Here is a 23,525-nt window from a genome sequence, read left to right on the forward strand (position 1 = left end):
CCGACCTACTCTTTCTCTGGCCATTGGCACTAGTCGACAGTTTTATTACACTGGGGTGATAATTTATAACATTTTTGGGTTTTGAAATGACATAACATTTTCATGATACTTCCCCTTTAAGGTCTACCTAACTTGAGAAAATGGGCCGAATTGATTTTTGAGCTGTTGCCACGATATTTCAAGAATGTTTGATTTTTGGCAACATTTGCTTTTAACGTTTTTTAAAAGTATTGCTAATAATCAGAAATCCAAAATACCTTTGAAACTGAAAATTTTTTTAAAGAACCTTCACGTATGGGTCGAACACCGCTGACCCTTGGGCTATTGTAAAGACAATTATGTTCTTGCAAAATCATGTCTAGCCCTTATGTAAAACTAATAACATTACTTTCCACTGTGGTGATTGTTGCTACCTGAAGTTCACCTTTTTATAGGCGAGATACAGGATTCTCGTTGTCAGCAATGCTACAAATCGTTGAGACACTCGTGAGCACTCTTTTTGCGTCCCGCGCTCAGTCACTGTCTCAGTCACTGAAAGAAAATGCAGTTCAAAAAGGCACTAAAAATGCATCTGAGTTTAGGGCTGACGCTTTTCGAAGGCAATATATGAAAGTTTTGCTAATTGTAATAAAAAGAAAAACCTTGTAAATTGCAGTGGAAATTCGTTGTCGATGTCCGTACCAATGTAAGCTTAAAATGAAAACCACAAATCTAATTTGCGCAAGGTTTTCTTTATTTAACAGAATGGCTTCAACCACAAAACGAATTTAAGACAGAATTTGAAACCATGGAAGTAAACGAGATGAATAAATGTCTCTCTAAGTTTTTCGTTTCAGTGAGCAGAAAAGACGGTAGTTTTTATAATCTGAAAAGTAGTTTGTTGTCGGTTCGAGCGGCTGTCAACCACCATCTAAATTCAGCGCATAACAGAAAAAAAAATTTTCATATGTGACAACCGTGTACTTGTTAAGTGAAGCCAATAAAGGACTTAATTTCACTTGAACCAGCTCATCTTCGAGGTTAATTAGAATTAAAGAAAAGCCCGTTAAAAGCGATCAACAAGAAATTTTGCGACGAATTGCTATCGCTAACACTTGTAATCCTCGATTTTTACACTAAACAGCCTGATTTATCTCCATCTATTTTGCTAAACGGGTCGGAGAAACCTAATTTCTTTTCACAAAAGTCAACGCTTTGCCTTAATGAAGCGGCAGTTAAAGAATAATGACATTCTCCTTGAGGCATGAGCACTTTTAACGATTGACCATATGATTTCGATTGTTCATGTGATCGGCAGACTGTGCGTCTCTGTTCATTGACGCGCAACAGTTTGAAACAAACCAACAAAATTGACACTTTTCGGACGGTTCTTGTTTTTTCTGATTATCACCAGATTAATTATACTAAAACAATTATTTGCTTCAGGCTCAGTAAATGTTGGTGAATATTCCCCTCGACGAATATTCATTAATATTTACTTCGCCTTCGGCGAATAATTATTAAGTATTATCGTTTGTCTCACGTTGTAGTCTCTTGGGATGTGGGTCGCCAAATTTCGACTGCCCACGTGCTAGTCCTCAGGCGATAAGGTCGACTGATTACGGTTAACCATTTGTCTCACGAAAGTCAGTTGTGATTAGTGTATTTCGATCCTCCACTCTTCCACTGTTCCAGCGAGAGGTTGTTGCTCTCTCAGCGGTCCGCTGAAGTAACGTTCCCTTGCTGGTGTGGTTTTTGATCGTTGGCGTCTACGATTCAGGAATGTCATTTCTATTATCCCTATTGATGTTACTAGGGCGAAGTCTTATGTGCATTGCTTCCTTAACCGTACGTGTGTACCAGTGAGGATCTTGATCAATAAACTTTACCTCGTCTCAAATCGAATAGTGGCCAGTGTCGTGAACGTGTTCAGAAACGGCAGAGGTCTGGCTACGCCGGGCGAGTCGTATATTCTTGTCGTGGCTCTTTGATTCTCTTCAGCATAGATCTCCTTGTTTCACCGATGTAGACTTTGCCGCATTCGCAGGGAATCCTGTAGACAACGCCATCTCGTTTTGCCGGATCGACTGTGTCCTTTGGTTGCACTAACCGAAATGTCGTGTCGGACTTGAAGACGGTATGAATGTCTTGTTGTTCTAGGCAGCGACGGAGTGGTTTTGGTGGTTTCTCATCAATTTGCAACTAATTCCTTTCTTAACCCACCTTGGTCGGCTTGCCTGAATGAGCAAAATATTTGCACACTTCTGCCTATCCGCTCTCAAAATATGCCATTATGACTATCTCGGAGATTATTAGCCCAGTATTATTCACCTCCACCTCGATGAATAATTGTTGCATTGAGCCATCACCATATAGCAACCCAGGATAAAACAGATCAAAAAGATTCCTAGTTACTTAACCCTTTTTACAGCTAAACAACCGGGAAATCAACCACGTACTAGACGTGCTGTTACATTCACTATCAGTTAGCAAATAGGGACACAGCTTACCTCAAAGTGGTGGCTACACTAAATTTAACAGAATCAACAACAGTAATGTTGTGGATTTCCATGTAAAGCTATATAACATTTAGCACACACCGTACCGCAAAACCTCTCTCAAAACTAGCAATCCTGCTTGAGGAGGATCGCTACGTTTCTACTCGAAAACTGAAAATTTGCTTAAAATTTTATTAAAAACTGACACTTGAAACAACCTAATCTCACCAACTTAAAAAAAAACTCTTGGAAAGCCCTTTTTTATTAAAATAGTCTTCTCACTCTTTTAGTAATTACCTCATATTGTTCGTATCTACTTTGTTTTCTCCCCTTTTTCTTTATCTCCTTCTTCTTTTGATGTGTGTCTCTGTTTTTTCGCAATAAATTGATAGACATGCATAATTTAGCGAGGTTGGCTTGAACTGTCGCCCCATTAGGTTATCATCATACTAGGGGTATGCTACAGAAGGAAAAAAAAGGAACATTTTGACTTACCGAAGCAATTTAAAGCTTTACAGTTACATCAGGTGTAAAATAGCCACATTACCGACATTATACAGGGATAACGATCAAGAGAAAAAATTAGCCTAATCGGCAAGATATTCCTTAAAAATCATGAGTATCTTTGCGAACCTTTCATTCTTCAAGAAAAGGACGAATATATCCTTTTAAAAGGATGGTCTTTTTTTCTGATAACCCTGGATAAGTAATAGTATCCACTACCTATTAAGCTAAATATTAGATATATGTCACATGATAGTTGCCATCAGGGTATGATTATTTGTTGGTAGGCGCCTGGATGAGAACCAACTGAAGAAACTTCCCAATGGAGTTTTTGATGACAATACCCAGCTGCAGTACCTGTAAGTATTACTTTTCATTTTAGTCTCTAAAACAAACCTCGAGACGCTAGAGATGCTCCAGGAGAACTCTTACGTTTAGTTCCCTCTCAAAAACTTCCCATGTGCATCCATGAAATTGATGAAATAATGCTTAACTGAAAACAGCCTTCCTTTTTTGCTAACAACTGGCATTTGAAGCAACTTTGACTCACAACTGAAAGATATGGAAAACTCCATATTAAAATAGTCTTTCATCTCTTTACCTTTATTCAGTGAATCAAATGGCACGCGTTATTTTGTGTGGTTTGCTAAATACCGGCTAAATGACTCATTAGTGCCAATCTACGTCCAACACATGTTTCACTGTTTGGCCGCCTCTCTCAACTTTCCATTTAAATGTTTTCCCATGTTTGATCTAGGTGAAACATTTTGATCCAGCACTTTGTGTCACAAGCAAAAGTTCGTTTAGTCACCGCATTGCTTGTCTGAGCAAGAAAGGCAACCAATCAGAAATAAACAATGATTTGAAATGGCCCAAACACGTTACATCCGTTTCCGCTAAAGCAAGTAAAGTATTGGGTATTATTAAACGAAACCTTTGGAATTGTTCAAAGAGCGTTAAAAAAACTCCCTATACAGCTATAGTCCGTCCAAAGCTGGAATATGCCTGTGCCGCTTGGGTCCCATATCTTCAAAAAGACATCGTTAAGCTTGAGAGGATCCAGAGAAAAGCAGCTCGGTCCTGTACCAACAACTACCACACTACAGCCAGTGTTACCGAAATGCCTCATGACCGAGGAGAACTATGACCCGATTAACCCTTTTAAACAAAAGGAGTCGTGGGCAAATTGATAATGATGTCAACACTTATCTCAATACTTATACTGAACGTAGAACTCGGGGAAGCCATCACTATTGTTATAGACAGGAAAAGGGAAAAGTTTTTCGTGTTTGATTTGTGGCCTAGTTCCTTTTTGAATTAAGCGAAAACCGAAATTCGAAGTTGTGTCATTTTTCAGCCCAGCACTAGTCCTGTTTTATTTAGAAAGATATTAAAGTAATTCATGCATTAAGTTCGGCTCATGTGAAGATGGGCGTTTAATCCAGGGTACAAACCAGGGCGGATAGATGTTGGGCGGTAAAACGAGCAATATACCGTCAACCGAGCAAAAAAATGTGATATGGTGGACTTGGTTCGAATGAGAAGCTTAATTAAAATGGCGGCGAGTACTGAACAAAACGGCAAGGCTAGGGCCTTGATTGAATGAGGGTGAAACGTCTTCAGAGTTTTCATTGCACGAACGTCAATGGATCATCGCTACTAGCGTTAAATAAGCTTTTAATAGGTTGCCAGATAGCAGCAAATGAGTCTCGACTGTCGAACAGTCATTTACTGCGATATTTGTAAAGAGTTGAACAGGATAGATCTGCGTAATTTTTTTTAACATTGGTTGCTGATTAAATATTATCTTTGTTCTCCCTATCTAATTCGTCCGTTCATATTACTATTTGTAAAAAAAAATAATATTTTCTTTTCTCCGGCCCTTCACAACGGAAGATCCAGAAACCAGTCTACAAATTAAACGGCAAGATTTTCGCACGGCCCCATCTATTTAATTATGTATACATTTTGCGGCTCAAGCTCTATTCACGCTTGCTGTTTTTGAAAAACGATTAGAATGACAGTGGTTCATGTAAACTTATAAATTTTGAGGGCTGTGCGGATTAAAATCATTTCGAAGGAGAGAGGAGTATAAAATACAGGCAAACAAATAAAAATGAGCAAATAATATAAAAACTACAAACTTTTCATGTACTGTGGATTGTTTGTACTCATACAGACTGACTGTTACTTATTTATTTCTTTTTTTACCATGGAAATGGTCAATTTGTTTACTGGTCCTGTCTGTAGCAAAACTCTTACATGTTATTGACTGTTCCACCCCGAAAATGTATATGAGCCAACATCTAATTTCTCCAATGCTTGTGGGATTATGTAGAAATTTTGGGGCACTTTATCTTTACATTTTTATTCATAATGCGGGGCTAGTACTGGGGTAGGAAATTGTATTGTTTTTAGTTTATTTTGGTTAGTCTACATGAGAGCAACAAGACAGTAAACTGCACTGCAACATTAGAGAGTATTTTTTATTAGTGTAGTAAAAAACGTCTACCAGTGATTTTATGGTATAAGAAATGGTTTGCTACCTTGTACACTCAATAATCATATACATAACTTGTTACCTTTTTCTCATAGTTTTTTGTGACACATCCTCCAGTGCCAGTGTAAAATAAAATAAATAAATAAATAAATGGAAATTTCAGTGGAATCCACGGAGGGGCTCTTTTCTCCACTGTTTCCAGGTCGAATTGGAATTTGAAAATGTTGGTTTTTGTGGAGGGAGGAAAACCGGAGTACCCGGAGAAAAACCCTCGGAGCAGGGACGAGAACCAACAACAAACTCAACCCAAATATGACGCCGAGTCCGGGGATTGAGCCCGGGCCACATTGGTGGTTGTTTTTGTGTCAGGAGAATTAACCAAAACTGAAAATTTGCAGAAAATTACTGGAAGTAATGCTACAACTTATTCATTGCTTCTGCGTTACTCAAGAATTGAAAATGGGTCAAAGTTTCAGACACAAAATCCACAATGCATATGCGGGGAGCATTTGTAGGTTCTAACTCTGCCGTATTGATATTTGTACTTGTTCAACTAAGAATATTTGGATAATGAAGGTACAAGTAGATCAACTGCCCAAGTTATATCAAGGTTAGTATGGCCATCTATCCTTGGGTGATGCTCATTTGATTGAGCAAGATATAAACATTCCTCAACTTCATTGACATTTTACTGCTTAGTGATTATGATAATTTAATTAAGTCTTGAGCATCAAAGGCAACAAGACTAATGATATTGTAGTCATTTAAGTGAAAACTAACATGTTTTGTGAGCATAAACACATTTGTCACTGTAAGGAATATTAAAGGACTTGACAAATATCTTGATTTAGTCTTTTTGGAACAACAGATACATTCCCGTGATCAGAATTGGACTCATCAGTGTTAGTAAGGAAATGTAAAATAGTTGTCCCCATAAGGACCAAGAATATGAACACTGTTCATCACCCTGAATTTATCGAGAATTGGAGTTCATTTGCCATTGTTGTAGTTCCCGGTATGCATAAGTGGGATGGGTGAAGGTCACGCCTAAAATAGCATCTCTATTGTGTCAATTTCAGTTCTACAAGAAAACCATTTAATTTCCTACTGAATATTTACCCAATTGATGCCCAAGAATAAAGGAAATGTGGTCCACAATTGAAGCCACACTAGCAGCTCAGTATATTTTATACTGTTCTAATTTGATAATGATGTTGAAATGAAACGACTAAACAACTGAATAAAAGCGAAAAGCAGGCCAAACTAATAAGATAGAAAATGTGATAATTTGCCATGATGATGACGGTATATTTTGTCGACTCATAATTCGTACAGGGTAGACTTCTGTTGCAAAAACTCCCCCATGCCTATTCATTTCAGGAAAAGCTTACAGGAAAAGTGATGCTTCCTTCCAAATGAATGCTAACTCTGCAGTGACAATTTGTATTTTGTTGAGTTTTTGCAAGAGGAATGAAGAAAAAAATCTTAGAAAAATGTTTGTTTACAACTTAAAAGTTGCGCGCCATTAATCGAGTGAACGCCGTAAGTGCGATGCAGAAAGATGGAAAGTTTGAAGTTTTGCAACGCTGCTATATCAAAATATATCCAGTTATTTTTTTGTTATATGATGAAAAAATTATCGGTCTTCAACGTATGTAAAATTTAGGGTGGAGCAATTTGGAGCTTTTGCAAAACAGGACGCGAACGCTACTCGTTCACGATTAGCGTAAGTACAATAATTCACACTGTTCAAATCCACACAAATTTAACCAACTTAAGAGGCAAAAGATTGACTAATGTACTTACAGACAAAAACATGTTTAAGTTTTGGGCAAAAGTATTCATAAACCTATTGGACAGGTTTCACCAGGACCTAAAAAATAAGATAGAAAAACTAGATTTCCGGTTTGTCGAAAGGAAACTTTTGCCAGTCATTACACAAACCGGAAGCGCGAAAAGAGCGCTCATGCCTGCTCCGCATCACACATCGCACGAAGAGCGGACCGCTCGTTTTACCGCCCAATACCTATCCGCCCTGGTATAAAAACTGATAAACACAGCTGTGGCTTCCACATCGGTACAGGAACCTTATTTTCCTCAAAAGATGATCCCATGGCGACAATTGTCCATGGGAGAAGAAATCAGCAAACAACCAATTCGATGTCACCGTGGGATCATTCGATGGAGCTGAAACATGTGAATTGGTTGGATGCTACCTTTTGTCTCTCCTCACCAAGAAGTATGGCCATAACATCAGCTTATACCGTGACGACGCACTGGCTGCCTTCAACATGAAGCCACGCGAAATAGAAAGAATAAAGAAGGGGATATGCAAAGTCTTCCGTGACCACGACTTAAAGATCACAGTCGAAGCAAACACCACAAGGGTTAATTTCCTAGACGTCACGCTTGACCTCAGAAGTGAGAAATTCTACCCTTACATTAAGGAGGGCAACATCCCATTGTATGTCCATAAAGAATCTAACCACTCACCGTCAATCCTGAGGAACATTCCCGAATCCATCAACAAAAGGCTATCTGAGATTTCATCAGATAAAGAATGCTTCGATAGCGCTAAAGGCGTTTATCAAGAAGTACTTGACAGAAGCGGCTACCACCATAAGCTCTCCTTCACACCGAGCCAGCCTTTTCACCCGCGGAATGCTAGATGGCAAAGAAATATCCTGTGGTTTAACCCTCCATTTAGCAAGAACGTGGCAACAAACGTGGGGAAATGCTTCCTTTCACTTATCGACAAACATTTCCCCAAGTCTAACCCCCTTAACAAAATTTTTAACCGTTACACAATAAAATTAAGCTACAGCTGCATGGGTAACGTCAGAACAATAATATCTAATCATAACAAAGCTGAAATTAACAAATCCGTACGCACCAACGATCAAAAGGAGAACTGTAATTGCCGGAATCCTAACTCGTGCCCTATGGATGGAAATTGCAACAAGAAAATGTCATCTACCAGGCTGAAGTCACCACTCCAACCACAAAGGAAACATACATCGGACTTTGTGACACTACTTTTAAATTAAGATTCAGAAATCATTTATGTTCATTTCGTAATGAGCGCTACAAACATGCTACCGCGCTTAGTAAGTATATCTGGAGCCTAAAAGATCAACAAATTGCGTATGAAATTAAATGGCGGCAAGTTAAACAAGCTAGGTCCTATTCGAATGTATCTGAGAGATGTAATTTGTGTTTGTGGGAGAAATTTTTCATACTATGCAGGCCGGAAATGCCAACTCTCAACGGCAGAAATGAACTCGCATCAGGTTGTAGACATGCTAGGAAATTTCTACTAAACAGTGTTCTTTTTTAGTTACTGATAACGATCCCGTGTGACACGTCACGCAAAGAAGTTAGTATCTATTGTCTATTGTTCTGTATTTTCAAATTTCCCTTATTGTAACCGTTATTTCTGGCAGTTGCCTGATGATTGCTTCACAAGAAGCATGAAACTCAGAGTAGCGAATAAATGACCGAATAACCTATCTCTTGCATTATATTATTATATATCTGAGCTGATTTTCCAGAAGGTGGCTACAGAAATTGACGTTTTTGTTACGTTTTCTTAAGATATTTATTTATTTATTTATTTATTTATTTATTTTTTAGCGTTTCTTATTGAATTTCACATCAGTAACTTAATAGATTACAATGGTCATTAGCAAATATTTATAGAACCAAAATATTTTTCTCCTACCCCCCCCCCTCCCTCCCTGATTTGCTAGCCTAGCCCCACTCTCTCTCAAACGTCTTCTAACCGCGCAACGATTTGGCTTTGAATTTGGCGCGCGCTCTGAGATCAGAACTAAGTCGTTAGACCTAGCGTTTCGTTTGGCTTCCTGAAGCAAAGTTTTCCTGCGGACATCATTAAGTCTAGTGAGGGAAGAAGTCTTACGAGTGCAGTTCCTGCCTCGTCTAATATGCTTGCTACCAGTAGTCCTCTTTAAGCTAAACGAGTAATTTTCAGTTACTCGGGCTTGGACTATTAAAGGCTTGTATATTGTGGGCTTTGCTTGAGGAGGTGACAGTCTTTGGCTTTAAAAAGTAGGTCTTAGGGATGAGTTCTATTCGGGCAACGTGAAATTTTCGCGAATTTTTCACCCAGCCAAAGACTTAGTATATTTTTGTGGTGGAAAAGGGCGCTAACCCTTCCCTTTTCAAATGTTGATTTCAACATCCGGGATATAAGCTGATATGGAAAACACTAGCAAGAATGGGCAAGGATTTTCTCTTCAAGAAGCGTGAGTTTGAAAAGCTATTCTATTATTTTTCGCCGTTATAACTGTAGCGCTGTTAGGCTAGTCATCGATTAGTCGAGAAGTGCTATTTTGGTCGGATTTCCGGACTCAATGTCATAAATAATTTCCAGATGTTCGTTCGGCGTGATTCTCATTACGTCTTGAACTTATAATTAACACGGAAAATCAATTTAAAACGCTGTCTTGCCCCGATTAAGCCGATTTTTTTGTGGAAGGCTAGTCTTGAGCGCTTAACGACCGGGTTTTGGTTGAGATTTAAGATGCGTTGGCGCCGTTAATAATTACCAAGTGTCACACTTGTTTAGTCGGATCACAGGTCATGTCTCATTTCACTCGGGTGTCAATGTCACGTCTAATTCCAAAGAAAAGCCCCTCTTTTCTCTTTCATAGTATTTCCTGACCTTACTTTCTTGTGATGAACCGTAACTGGAGTATTGTTAATGACTAGCATATTCCTTCAGCTTAGGAAGTCTCAAAATGTGCTCAATTTCTGTAGCCACCTTTTTGAAAATCAGCTCATAAAGCTCAATGGTATAAGACAAATGAGTCCAATGAGCTTGATCAAATGAAAATATGGCGCATATGTTATAGCCCTGCTTGTCTAAATCACATTTCTTTTTTGTCAAGCAATGAAACTGATGTTAACAGAGGGCCTTGAAGCCCGAACTTAGCCTGTCATTTCAGGATATGTTGTATCTAAGAGACCTGTTAGCCTTTGTTCTATGGCACTCATTAAGGACATGATTTCTAGCCAAAAAATACAACTCTTAAAAGCACCGTTTCTTGTTCATTTCATTGCTACGGATCATTCTGAAGTGATTTATGATGCAAAGCAGAATATCAATCCTTTCTTGCAAATTCAAGGCTATACCCTTGTGCTTTTAAGCTCAATGGTATAAGACAAATGAGTCCAATGAGCTTGGTCAAATGAAAATATGGTGCATATGTTATAGCCCTGCTTGTCTAAATCACATTTCTTTTTTGTCAAGCAATGTAACTGATGTTAACAGAGGGCCTTGAAGCCCGAACTTAACCTGTCATTTCAGGATATGTTGTATCTAAGAGACCTGTTAGCCTTTGTTGGAATGTGATTTAGACAAGCAGGGCTATAACATATGCACCATATTTTCATTTGATCAAGCTCATTGGACTCATTTGTCTTATACCATTGAGCTATCTGAGCTGATTTTCAAAAAGGTGGCTACAGAAATTGAGCACATTTTGAGACTTTCTAAGCTGAAGGAATATGCTAGTCATTAACAATACTCCAGTTACGGCTCATCACAAGAAAGTAAGGTCAGGAAATACCATGAAAGAGAAAAGAGGGGCTTTTCTTTAAAATTAGACGTGACATTGACACCCGAGTGAAAAGAGACATGACCTGTGATCCGACTAAACAAGTGTGACACTTGGTAATTATTAACGGCACCAACGCATCTTAAATCTCAACCAAAACCCGGTCTTTAAGCGCTCAAGACTAGCCTTCCACAAAAGAATCGGCTTAATCGGGGCAAGACAGCGTTTTAAATTGATTTTTCGTGTTAGTTATAAGTTCAAGACGTAATGAGAATCACGCCGAACGAACATCTGGAAATTATTTATGACATTGAGTCCGGAAATCCGAAATCGCACTTCTCGACTAATCGATGACTAGCCTAACAAACTCACGCTTCTTGAAGAGAAAATCCTTGCCCATTCTTGCTAGTGTTTTCCACATCAGCTTAAGTCCCGGATGTTGAAATCAACATTTGAAAAGGGAAGGGTTAGCGCCCTTTTCCACCACAAAAATATACTAAGTCTTTGGCTGGGTGAAAAATTCGCGAAAATTTCACGTTGCCCGAATAGAACTCATCCCTAAGACCTACTTTTTAAAGCCAAAGACTGTCACCTCCTCAAGCAAAGCCCACAATATACAAGCCTTTAATAGTCCAAGCCCGAGTGACTGAAAATTACTCGTTTAGCTTAAAAGAGGACTACTGGTAGCAAGCATATTAGACGAGGCAGGAACTGCACTCGTAAGACTTCTTCCCTCACTAGACTTAATGATGTCCGCAGGAAAACTTTGCTTCAGGAAGCCAAACGAAACGCTAGGTCTAATGACTTAGTTCCGATCTAAGAGTGCGCGCCGAATTCAAAGCCAAATCGTTGCGCGGTTAGAAGACGTTTGAGAGAGAGTGGGGCTAGGCTAGCAAATCAGGGAGGGAGGGGGGGTAGGAGAAAAACATTTTGGTTTTATAAATAGTTGCTAATGACCATTGTAATCTATTAAGTTACTGATGTGAAATTCAGTAAGAAACGCGAAAAAAACTAAATAAATAAATAAATATCTTAAGAAAACGTAACAAAAACGTCAATTTCTGTAGCCACCTTCTGGAAAATCAGCTCAGATATATATGTATATATACTAATCACAATTGAAGACAACCAGTGTTTTCTTTAAAGCCTATATTTTGGCTGCATTGAACAGCCTTCATCAGGGCTAAAACAACGGTTACAACGCCGCGCCATACTATTTTAAAGATAACTGTATACAAAAGTACGCGTGAACTAACGCCTGTAAATGTGCGCGCGCGAGCGATAACAAGTATAAACTGAAGCGCTCTAACGTCTTGCGCGCCTATTTTGGACCCAAGAAAAATCATCCGTATTCAAACCATAAGGGCTCAAAGTATTGAGCCTGTATGCCCATTGTCCCTCCTTGTCTCTCAGATCTTCTATCTTGTTGACTCGGTCAATTTACTGTATTTTCATGTCATGCAATCCATTGTGTCCGTCACTCCAGAAATGCTTATACAACAAATCATCTTGTTCTCGCTGAGCCTGATCTTAATTTCTGTGGCGCCTCATTCTAGATTTATGATTATTAAATCTCGTTTTGAATTTTGTGGTAGTAGATCTAACATAGTGAAGTTTACAAATCTTACGTGTCAACAAATAAACTACATTCGACGAGTTACAATTAAAATTATAATTAATAGAATATTCCCTTGCAGAACCAGTGCGCTTAAAACAACTGCTTTCATCTAAATAGTCACATACTTTACATCTAATTGAAAAATTTGGCTACCACGTAATGTTTCCACGCTTGCAATTTGTTTGCTCGGATAAAAATAAAACATTAGTTTCAAAATTTAATACTATGTAAATATTCCTCGTACAGAAATATTTATAGTGTCATAATAAACGTTACAAAAAAAGAAATAAAGGAAACATAATGTTTGGTTTTGGTTCGAAATATTTGAACGTTTACTTTAAAATTAGGACGAAGTACTTTTTACAAATATGCACTGCGAATGACGAGCACAAAATGTTTAAAACAATTAATGAATCTAGGAATATTCCTCCTAAAGAAATAATTCTAGTTTCTAACTTAAATTTAAGAAAAGAATATGGGAGAAATAATGTTTGGTTGTGGCCCAAAGTATTTCAGTGAGCGCTTAAAATTAAAGCGTGTTTACAAAACTTATGCGCTGTGAATTGCGAACGAATTACACAAGTCCAGCACAAACTGTTCAAAACAATTCATAACTCTGTGAATATTTTTCTTACAGAAATAATTGTAGTCCCTAAGAAAACGTTAACAAAAGGAGAATACAGGAAAAATAATGTTTGGTTGTGGCCTGAAATATTTCAGTGAGCACTTTAATTTAAAATTAGAGCGTGTTTACAAAACTTATGCGCTGCGAATGGCTATGGAAATAATTCAAGTCTATAAGTTAACGTTAACAAAAGGAGAATATAGGGATACAGTTTGGATGTGGTCCGCAATATTTAAACGTTTACTGCGTGTTTACAATTGGCCCTGCGAATGAATTACACAAGTCCAACACAAAACATAACGCTGTGAATAGCTCTGTGAATGTTCAAAATTAATTTATCCACGAATATTTGTCGTATGTCAACGATTCAAGTATTTGTGTATAATTTGAAGTATGTTAAATATGGAAAATTACCGACAGTTGGTTTCAAAAATGCATTTAATTTCTATGCGACTTGCGAGTTGCTTACTCACCCAGCTCACCACATGTTTGTTTTCAACTGACATTTCGCCTCTTTGTTCGTCGCTTTCGGGGTTTAAATTTGCTTATTAGTCGCCTGCTTTCTCGACATATGTAGTTTTACAACATTTTCAACGAACACAAAAAATCAGTGTTCTTCAAAATTCTCGTTTGTTTTCTAAAAGAGGTAAGCCATCCCACTTCCCGCCCAAAACACGCGGGTTGCCGCACAGGTTGAGTGTGACATTTCACGATGGCTTACGTAGGGGGGGGGGGGGGGGGACGTACGAACGTAAAATTTTTCGCATACATGGGCTTACCAAAATCTCTTATCAATGGGGCTCCGCGCGCGCGTCTCCGGCGCGCGGAGCTCCGCTATTAAATTCGGCACATGTGAAATGAGACGTTTACTCAAGAAAATTAAGGCATGGGTCACGGACCTGAAATATCATTTTTTCTTAAATTTGCAATAACTTGGCCAACATTCAAGAAAAGTCAATAAAATTTAAGGAGATAATTCTTTGTGGGTTGCTAAAAACGATGAAGGTCAGATCACGTGATTTTGACACGTGGTCACGTGACAAGGATGTCTTGAATACGTCAAGATAGCGTGTATTTTGAATGGGAAATGGCACCACTTTTGCAATTGTCTGTGCAAAATATGAATACACATTAGCAATAAGAAAGGGTTGAACTAAAAATCTGTGCCCGGGCCTTTGCATAATAAAATACTTGTAAGATTTTATTTAGCGAGAAATTTCGAGTACTGGTCATAACCCGCTTTTAACCACGTACATTGATTAATTTTAATCAATCGCCCAAATGATTTCAAAAAAGCCCGGGCATAAATATGCACTCTAGGTTCACCTTTATCAGTAAACATTAAAACTTCCATGCATACGAGGCGAAAAAGTGGTGCGAAGAGGCAAATTAGAAAAGGTTCGGCCGCCATCTTCTGACACCATCTTGGCCGAGAAACATCCGAATATTTTTACACTGGGCGCTACTCTTTCGTTGCCCTGGGAATGAAATGACCAATCAAATTTACGAAACAGCTTTTAGCTGGCCTGGTTCCTCTTTTGGAGAAAATGGCGGACGAAGAAAGCTTCTTCGACCCGTCTTTTCTGAAAGCCAATTCCACACAGTTGAACGGATTTAACTATTTTAACAACCGAAAAAATACGGGCTGAGTATTTTTTGCCAAAGGTTAGTCATTGTAGGGTCCTATGTTATAATAAAAGGTATTTGTTTAAAGGAGAAGTTGATGAAATAAATATCGAGTAGAAAGAAGATAAGAATTTCTTGTTGTGTTTCCCCTAAATTAAACTGGTTTTTACCAGCGATTACGAGCCCACATCTACGCCAGTCGTGCCATGCGCGCTAATTTGGCGGTATTTTCGGATTATAACGTTGCATACATTAATATGCGCGCCATTTAATGATATTCAGACTCTGTGCTCAATGTAGCTTTCACTCCGGTTTCCAAAGTAAATTTGCCTGTTACAAGCATTTCTAAAGTTAAAATCTGAGAAGACCCTGTGTTTTCGTTCTGCGAATACTGCATTTAGAGTCTACAAAGCAAAAATGACGGAATATTTTGGATGTGGCTTTGCACGTATTGCGGTGAAGCAAAGCTTTTTCAAACCCAATGGCAAGGTTGAATATGATCAAGAAGTACGTTGGAAAAGTTATCTAGCTCACTTCAAAGGTCCCCACTCCAATCGGTTTGCCGTAGCGAACAAGAAGGATTATGACAAGCGCTCAAAGGTCCTTTCCCTGCACTTTAAGAAATGGAAGACAAAGGAGAAGAGTCAATATGTCGACCACTTCAGCCAAAGGAACTGGGAAAGCCTCCCTGAGCTCGAAAAAAAACAGCACCAACGAGTGAATTGTCAAGCTTGTGATGTACACCACTACGCTTTTCAAACTTTACTTCCCCCATGGGGCAAAAAGAGTTCGAATGGTTTACAAAATGTTGTGAACCGAACACAAAAGCGTGTTTTACAACCCTCAAATGCTTCAAACGTCCGGCCTACTTTAAAGGCTATTGAAAAGGCAGTAAGCATAATCTACAATGAAATTGACGGGCCTTTCAAAGAACTCTTTGGCATGTCCTTTGCCAAAGCCCAGACAAAGACCTCTGAACTAAATTTACAGGAGAAAAAATCTCAAGCTCAATTAAAGAAAGAACGGAGGGAGAAACTGAGGACAGAAAAGAAGCAAATTGAGGAACAATGGTCAAAACGGGATTGCGACACCATGCTGGGCACTCGGCAGACATACAGTCAGCGACAGGAACAGCGTCTGGCTCTGTTTTTTGAGACCCCAGATGAAGCAGAAAACAGAGCTGCCAAACGGAAGAGCCTCGAAGACCACGGCCTCCGCAAAAAAAAGCGACACTCGCCAAAGCCAGAGGACCTTGAGTTTGACAAGGAGGGACTCCTACAAGAAGTGAATGGAATGAAAGATGGAGACAGGGTAAGTATTTTACTTCAAATAGCATTGTGCCTACACAGAATAAGTAAATTGACTATGAACTCCAGCCAGGCTAAGCATTTGTGGGAAACAAACAGTCAATAGATAAATAGACAAACAAATAAATAAATAAATAAATAATTAATTAATTAATTAATTAATTAATTAATTAATTAATTAATTAAACAAATAAATAACTATATGTCATAAAAACCCCATTTAGCCTGCCCCCTCTATCAAGCCTCTCTCTCTCTCTCATAAGCCTCTCACCCTCTATAAATTCCCTGTTCAATATTAAAAAACATTTATGATGCTAGAGTGAAAAAAATCAATTGAGGTGGTAAATTCAGATTTATTTTATAAAACTGTGGTGTAAGCACTCTGTTATTTGTTCAATGAAAATTAGAAAATTTAATTCTAGTGTCTAATATTGTCACTCAGAATACCCCCTTTGAGACTTGAAAATATATACTGTAAGCTAAAATAATAGAGCTTTTACAGTAAATAAATAAATAAATAATCAAATAAAGGGGAATACCTTCTAAACAAGTATCACAATAAAATTTATGCTGTTATAAAATAATGGAATTTACATTATTTATATTATTATAACAGACTTTGTGCAGAAACACAGGTAATAAACAGCTTTGTTCTTGCCTGTTAGATAAATTACTCTGACCTTGCCCGCCGATTTGGAGTGATGGAGCAAACAAAGTTGGGGAACATGGTTGTGAAAGAATTCTTAGAAGCAAACACTGAACAGCTGGCTAGATTCAAACAGTTTCGAGAAAAAAATCCCACTGCTAGACAAAGACTAACCAGAATGCAGGGTGGAGAGATATCTGTGCCACTCCCTCGCACAAATGATCAAATAAGGGATACTTTAAAGGTAATTTCTTATTTGTAAGCCCTCTGATCTCCAAGGTTAGTATCACAATAATAATGTGCTTGATTCCATCAAGAATTAAGTTTTAATTCACTCATGAGATGCGCAATAATGGAAACCAACAACTAACCCATTCCTGCATCTTGATTTTACATGTAACAGTTAAGTTTTAATATTAAAGTGCATATTCTACTCACTGGGCTTCATACATATATCTAGTTTCTCATAAGATTGTACCAGTAAGGAGAATTTTTGTTTAAACATCTCTAGTAGACACCTTATTTTGTTGTCTTTTCTTGACTTTTATGTGTGATCATGTGTACTTCTAGCTTGGGCTTTAAGAGGTCACCTTTTTACATGTACCATTTTTACAAAGCTGTTAGAGAAAGACAATTATTTACTAAGGTGTGTATTTTCCTTAATTTGCATTTGCAGAGTAAGATTGAAAGTGGAGAATATGTTCTTGGAGAAATGATTGTGCCCCAAACCTACAAGAAAGTTGTCCTTGCTGATGATGGGACCATTAAAACAGAATTGTTTTCAGTATCAGGTAGAAAAATACCCTTGTCAGAGATACGAGAAAGAGTGCTCAAGGAACATGAAGACTTAGGACTTATTCACGCGCAAACTGATGAATACTATGCAGCTTTGACTCAAGACCAAGTTAACAATAGGCTTGCACAGCTGGGTGAAAGCACTAATTTCTCTGATACTTCAAATTTGAGTGATGCAAAAGAATACTTGAAATACATTGAAAGGACACGCCATCTTATGCTTTGGGCTGATAATTCAACCCTTTTAAACCATGGATACCTGCTACTGACTGTTAATGTTGTGTATGATGAGGCATTTTTCTTTACGGATAAAGAAATGGAAGAGCAAGGAAAGGGAAATATTGATGTGCAATCCCTTGTAGAACGACCACATGTTTACATCCTGGCAAGATGTGGGTCATCAGAAGCTGAACAACTAGCTTATATAGATACGAGAAAGGCATGCCTGGAAAGCCTAAGCAACAAAATGGTGACATCAAGTGGGATTGAAATAACTGATGTCATGCGATTATTTCATGGTGATGGCCCACAGCAGGAATTTGAGAGTGGAGAACAAAAGGGTGGCAATGCTGGATGTTCAGGATGCAGTGGTGATGCAAGAAGATACAACTGTTTGTCTGTATCTCTTTCAAAGCCTCACTTATCACTGAGCGACCGTCTGAGAAAGGTTCTTCAGGGGCCTGCAGGAAGAAAAAAAAGAAATGGGGGCCTCAAACCCTTCAAAAACCTTCGTCTGGAGGAATTAAGAGAAGAGTGTCAAGCAAGGGGACTTCCCACAGATGGCCAAAAAACAGAACTCCAAGAGATCTTGAAGGAAGAAATGGGCGGAATTCAAAGGGTACCAGCCATGATGTTCTTTGATCAGGAAAAGACACTGGAAGAGATCAATTTGGGTAAGAGATAATTTGTTCTGCCAAATGAAAAAAATAGCAACCAGTAATCTACAAAAGACCTTTGAACCAAAGCTTGATGCATTAGCCTTGTAGACTACTCAAACTGTATGAATTTACAAACAGAGGAGATGGTTGAATAACCTGATGCAGTGGTTTTAGATTAAACTTATGGAATTGCAACCACCACTTCTCACTGAGTTCTTTTAGTATAATATATAAATTCAACAACCAACAACATTCTTTGCAGTACATGACTGTCAATCACGTAGCCACAATAAAGTTTTGTTGACAATAGGCAACAGGCCTGAAGATGCCCACATTTTATAACTAATACAGTGCTACTTAGATTTCTTACTCCTGCTTGTTGCCACTAGACAAACAATTATCTTCAATATCAGCATATAGCCAGATAATCACCATGTTGCCTCACAAAGCAAGTGATCATACATGGCATTTTTTTAAATAATTTTATTCTTTTATAGGAAATTATGAAGTCTTACCAACAGAGCCACTCCATGATGTAAAAGAACACATCTGTAATGTCTTCACAGAGCTGCCAGCCCATCTTGAGGAGGGAGAAAAGAAAGAGTTCGAAAACATTATTGAGTGTACCTTTGCTGGTAAAGAGAAACTTCGTGGCTGTGACTATCGCCTTGCAGCTGTCATTGTGGCGCAGTATTTGAGAGGTAAGGGAAATTTTAGCAGTACACTGTTTTTTCCAGAACTAACTCACGATAAGAATTCATGGTAAACATGTATGCATGTAACCTTCAGTACCCCCCCCCCCCCCGCCCCCCACCAAAAAAAATAACTGTGAAGTAAACTACAATGTAATCAGAACTCAAAATTTTGAATTCCTACATAATAGCCAGCTAATGTGTTCCATTGTTACATGTACATGTAATTGATGTAAGATGCTAAATTGTCTCAGACTGTAAGCATAACACAAAGAAAATATACAATGTGTCTCACTTGCATGATCTTTTTGCTATTAATTTGTAGGAAAAGTGAGAGTTAAGATTCAGTCTCTGCTGGACACTCTTACTGAGCTCAGTAAGCTCCTTTACCTGCCTGCCCAGTCTCGCTCACCAAGACTCGTGCTTCGTCTCCACAACACAGCATTTCTGCATGCCATGCTTTGCAAGGAGACAATTGGCCAGCCTAAAATCCTGACAAGCAGAAAGTTTTATGGAAGGTACTGGCACTCAATTACAGCACATGCTGCCAAACAGAGCAGGATCATTTCGGGAGGATCAGCCAACACAGAAGAAGAAGAGAGGCAATTTAACAGCTTACAAGGTATCACCAAGTTGACCAACAGGAGGCCTGGTGACATCATTACCCCTAGTCTTGTTCGTCTCCAAGCTGAACAACAAATGGCAAAGGCCAGGCAAGCAAATGCAGTGAAGAGTCAGGAGTCCCAAATCTCCAAATATTATAAGGCATTACCACCATTCCCCAACACAATCATACCACATAGGTATATTGTGAGATATCCCAGAGAATATCAGGCACATCTGCAAGGCATCAGCGATTTCCTGCTCTGTGGTGAAGGTGTTTGGTGGAAGCATGTTGTTGCTGGAGTGGAGTTTCTTGATGGCATGGATCAGCTTAGTTTCAGACCTCAAGGACCTTCCCTGCACCATTTCAGGTCAAGTACCCTTAAACTAGAAGAACAGCATCTCAAACAATGTTGGGATGCGTGCCTCGCTGATGATGCCATCAAAATTCCCCATAGAGTCATCAGACTATATGCAGATAATGGTGATTGTATTCAAGTGATCCATACAAATTTTTTGAATGATGATAATGATGATGATGGCATTGATGACAACGATGAAGAAGAAGATTATGTGGAGGCAGATGTCCTACAAAACTCTGGCCAACAGCATGAGCTAGATTATTGTGATGATGATGATGATGTTGTTGAAGAGCAATTAGAAAGTCTAGAGGTCAGTTTAACCTGTTCTGTTACAAACAAAGAACTTGGTGCATTTGATGACCAGGATGATAATGATGATCAGGAGGATGAAAGTACAGAACAACTAGAAACACCAAATTCCCCTTCACTTCCCATTCAAGAAGAATTTCAACCTTATACAATGAACAGCTCTGACATAAAAAAACACCTCAACAAATAACAGCCCCATCTCAACAGCTACACCTGAATACAAGGAACAGCATGAAACAATATCAAGTCCTGATTGCCATCAGCATAACCAGATTACAACAAAGCTGTGCAAGAACATTGCAAGAATTCTAGGGGAGACAAATGATATCTTACTGTTAGATCGGGCACAAAAGGACATGCAGTGTCACCCCAAAAGCAATTTTTACCACAACAAGTACCAAAACCTTCTTGTACAAATGCAGACAAAGATTTTGGCAGAACACACTTCTTTGAAAAAAGAATATAACAACTGGGAGAAAGAGTTTTACCTAAAGCATGACTTTCGTGTACCATGTTTCAATGATGTGAAAAAAGACAAGAGACAATACCCCATTTACAAAAAAATTCTTTTGTGAAAGGAACTTCTCAAACACTGGAAGATCACAGTTCATTTGTAGAAAAGTTCCAATGGCTAAAGTAGGGGGGTTTCAATAAAAGCTGGGCCCAGGGCAGGCTGTGATGATGGTTTTGCCTGCTTGTCAGTCTACAGGAGTATCTTTACCATCAGTTTTCAATTAAAGTAGTTAAAATTGGCCACTGTGAAAACCAATCATAATAAAATTATAAAAAAATTTGCCCTCTGCCCAATGGCTTACTGAAACCCCTGAATTGTAACCCACAAAAAGTGTAAATAGATTTTCAAGCCTATGAGAAAACTGTAAATCGTATAAATAGATTTGACTGATACATGTGAAAGTTAGCTTGCCCATCTCTCTTTTTCTGCTGTAAATAAACATGAATAAGCTTAAACTTTCATACTATGCACATGGCCAATTGCACGCATCGATATTTAAGTTTTTGCTGTTTGAAACAGTGGCCAAAAGCTAGTTAACAAAAAATCTCGTTCAGGCTGCATTTTACGAAACCCTTGGTGTATTAGAATTCAACAATACAGACAATATTTGAGTTAAATTTTGGGCAATAAATTCTCTTACAGTAACTCGAGAAAATGAGGGAGGCTAGTTGGGAGAACATCGAAGAAAATCAGTGTCGTCGGCACATAATTAAACGGAGATAAACTTGTAAACCGAAAGCATGCCACTTCGAATGGTTCATTGAAAAAAGAAAAAGAAATTTTATTTACAAATTTGTAATTTCCGACAACTCCATGAAAACTGCTAACGCAAAACAGCAAAGAATATAAACACAACTAAATATATCACTCACATGTACTCAGCTCATCGTAGGTCGCTGCGAGCGCTGCCGTGATCTCCTCCAAAATATACTTGAATGACCGGAAAAGCAGTTGTCATTATATAATCAGAGCCTGCGAAGTTACTCCAAGTTACCTTCATGAAACCATCATCCAAACCGAAAGAGCCCGATAAAATACTGTCCCCACAACAACTTACGACGCCACTGGCGCCGCCGTTGGCGAAAGCTAGGAAAATATGTTAATTACTTGGTAACCACGCCCTCCGAAGAAATCAAAGCCATGCCTTAATTTTCTTGAGTAAACCGGGCGTAATTCACATAGTCGTAGATAGCAGTTTTTTCTTTGCTATACGTAGTGGGAATTTCGTGTACAGAATCTTGTGTCGGCTGAAAATTAAAGTATTAACACGAGATTGTTGTCCAAAGGATGCTTAATAACAAAGGCCAATTCCCTCGATAAAATGGCTGCGAATGATCGACCTGGAATCTAAATGATTGAATGTTCGGTTCCAGTACGACATTTTCCGCTTCGCAAGGCATGGTCAGAAAATTTGATGAATCTTACGGTATGAAATACTGCAAACGCATCTGTTCTACTACCATTTGGATGGACAGCATGGTTGCGCTGTATTGGCTGACTAATACCGCAAAGGCATGGAAAGTGTTTGTGGCCAACAGAGTGCGAAAGATAGCAGAAGCCTTCAGTGAGATTGAGATTACTTGGAAGTACGTTCCTACAGATATGAACCTGGCAGACCTTGGAAGCAGAGGGGCGACCATTGCAAAGATGGAGAGAGGAAACTGGCTGACTGGCCCTAACTGGCTCTTGCATTGGATGAAACGAAGTGGCCACAGCAGCCAAAGTTGAAATGCGCTGAAGTGGCAGATGAAGAGTGTAGACCCACCCCGGAGGGAATCCTTCACACACAAGAGCGCAAGCTGGATGAGTGGGATGCATCGTTAGAGAGGGGTGATTAATAGCGGACCATGAGGGTGACAGCTTGGATGTTAAGGTTCATCAGTAACTACAAAGCAAGAAGAAACAAGTTAAAGAGAAGATCGAGTTCATTAGTAACCGAAGATATCACTACTGCGAGAACCTATTGGGTGAGACGAGTTCAGAGAGCGGACCAAGCAAGTTACAATCGCCAGGATGGAAGCTGGTAGAAGATGAAGACACAGGCATTCTCAACTGCAAAGGCAGAGTTAAAGGAAACAGGCCCACGTACCTTCCAGGAGGACCCCTGGCTGAGAAGCTCGTTGCTCATGTACAAAATCAGATAATGCATCTTGGTGTTGCTAGTAAAATGGCAAGTGTAAGAGAGAGTTGATGGATTTCGAAGTTAAGAGCAAGAGTTAAGAAGACAATAAAAAGATGCAATGTCTGCAAAGTATTCTCCACCAGGGCGTACGAAGCACCACCAACGAGCGCCTCGCCGGAATACAGGACGGAGGGAAGTAGACCGTTTGAGGTTACCGGAGTAGACTTTACCGGACCTCTGAGTGACAGGGTTGGCAAGGAAGAACTAGGAAAGTACTCAATCATTATCATCACGTGCGCGAGTTCAAGAGCAGTCCATTTAGAAGTAAGAAGGACACAAACGGCAGACGAATTCCAGAAGATACTGAA

General features: G+C 38.9%; 1 protein-coding gene and 1 pseudogene across 1 annotated transcript; both read left to right on the top strand.

Moving 5' to 3' along the window:
* Window positions 1-14,178: 14,178 nt before the first annotated feature.
* LOC146463797 (uncharacterized) lies at window positions 14,179-20,711 on the top strand. Its single transcript, XM_085084034.1, has 5 exons — window positions 14,179-16,240; window positions 16,902-17,126; window positions 17,559-18,570; window positions 19,053-19,256; window positions 19,573-20,711. The coding sequence occupies exons 1-5, from the start codon at window positions 15,347-15,349 to the stop codon at window positions 20,709-20,711; spliced, it is 3,474 nt and encodes a 1,157-aa protein (XP_084940160.1). The 5' UTR covers window positions 14,179-15,346.
* Window positions 20,712-22,516: 1,805 nt separating this feature from the next.
* The window catches only part of LOC146463798 (uncharacterized), a 5,495-nt pseudogene continuing 4,486 nt past the window's right edge, over window positions 22,517-23,525 (top strand).

The sequence above is a fragment of the Pavona decussata genome, unplaced genomic scaffold, assembly GCF_977016875.1.
Source record: "Pavona decussata unplaced genomic scaffold, jaPavDecu1.1 SCAFFOLD_175, whole genome shotgun sequence".
Lineage (NCBI taxonomy): Eukaryota > Metazoa > Cnidaria > Anthozoa > Scleractinia > Agariciidae > Pavona > Pavona decussata.

Coding starts and splice junctions, on each gene's coding strand:
- LOC146463797 (XM_085084034.1), top strand. CDS start 15,347: ATGACGGAATATTTTGGATGTGGCTTTGCACGTATTGCGGTGAAGCAA. Junction 18,571..19,052: donor ACTGGAAGAGATCAATTTGG/GTAAGAGATAAT, acceptor ATTCTTTTATAG/GAAATTATGAAGTCTTACCA. Junction 19,257..19,572: donor TGTGGCGCAGTATTTGAGAG/GTAAGGGAAATT, acceptor ATTAATTTGTAG/GAAAAGTGAGAGTTAAGATT.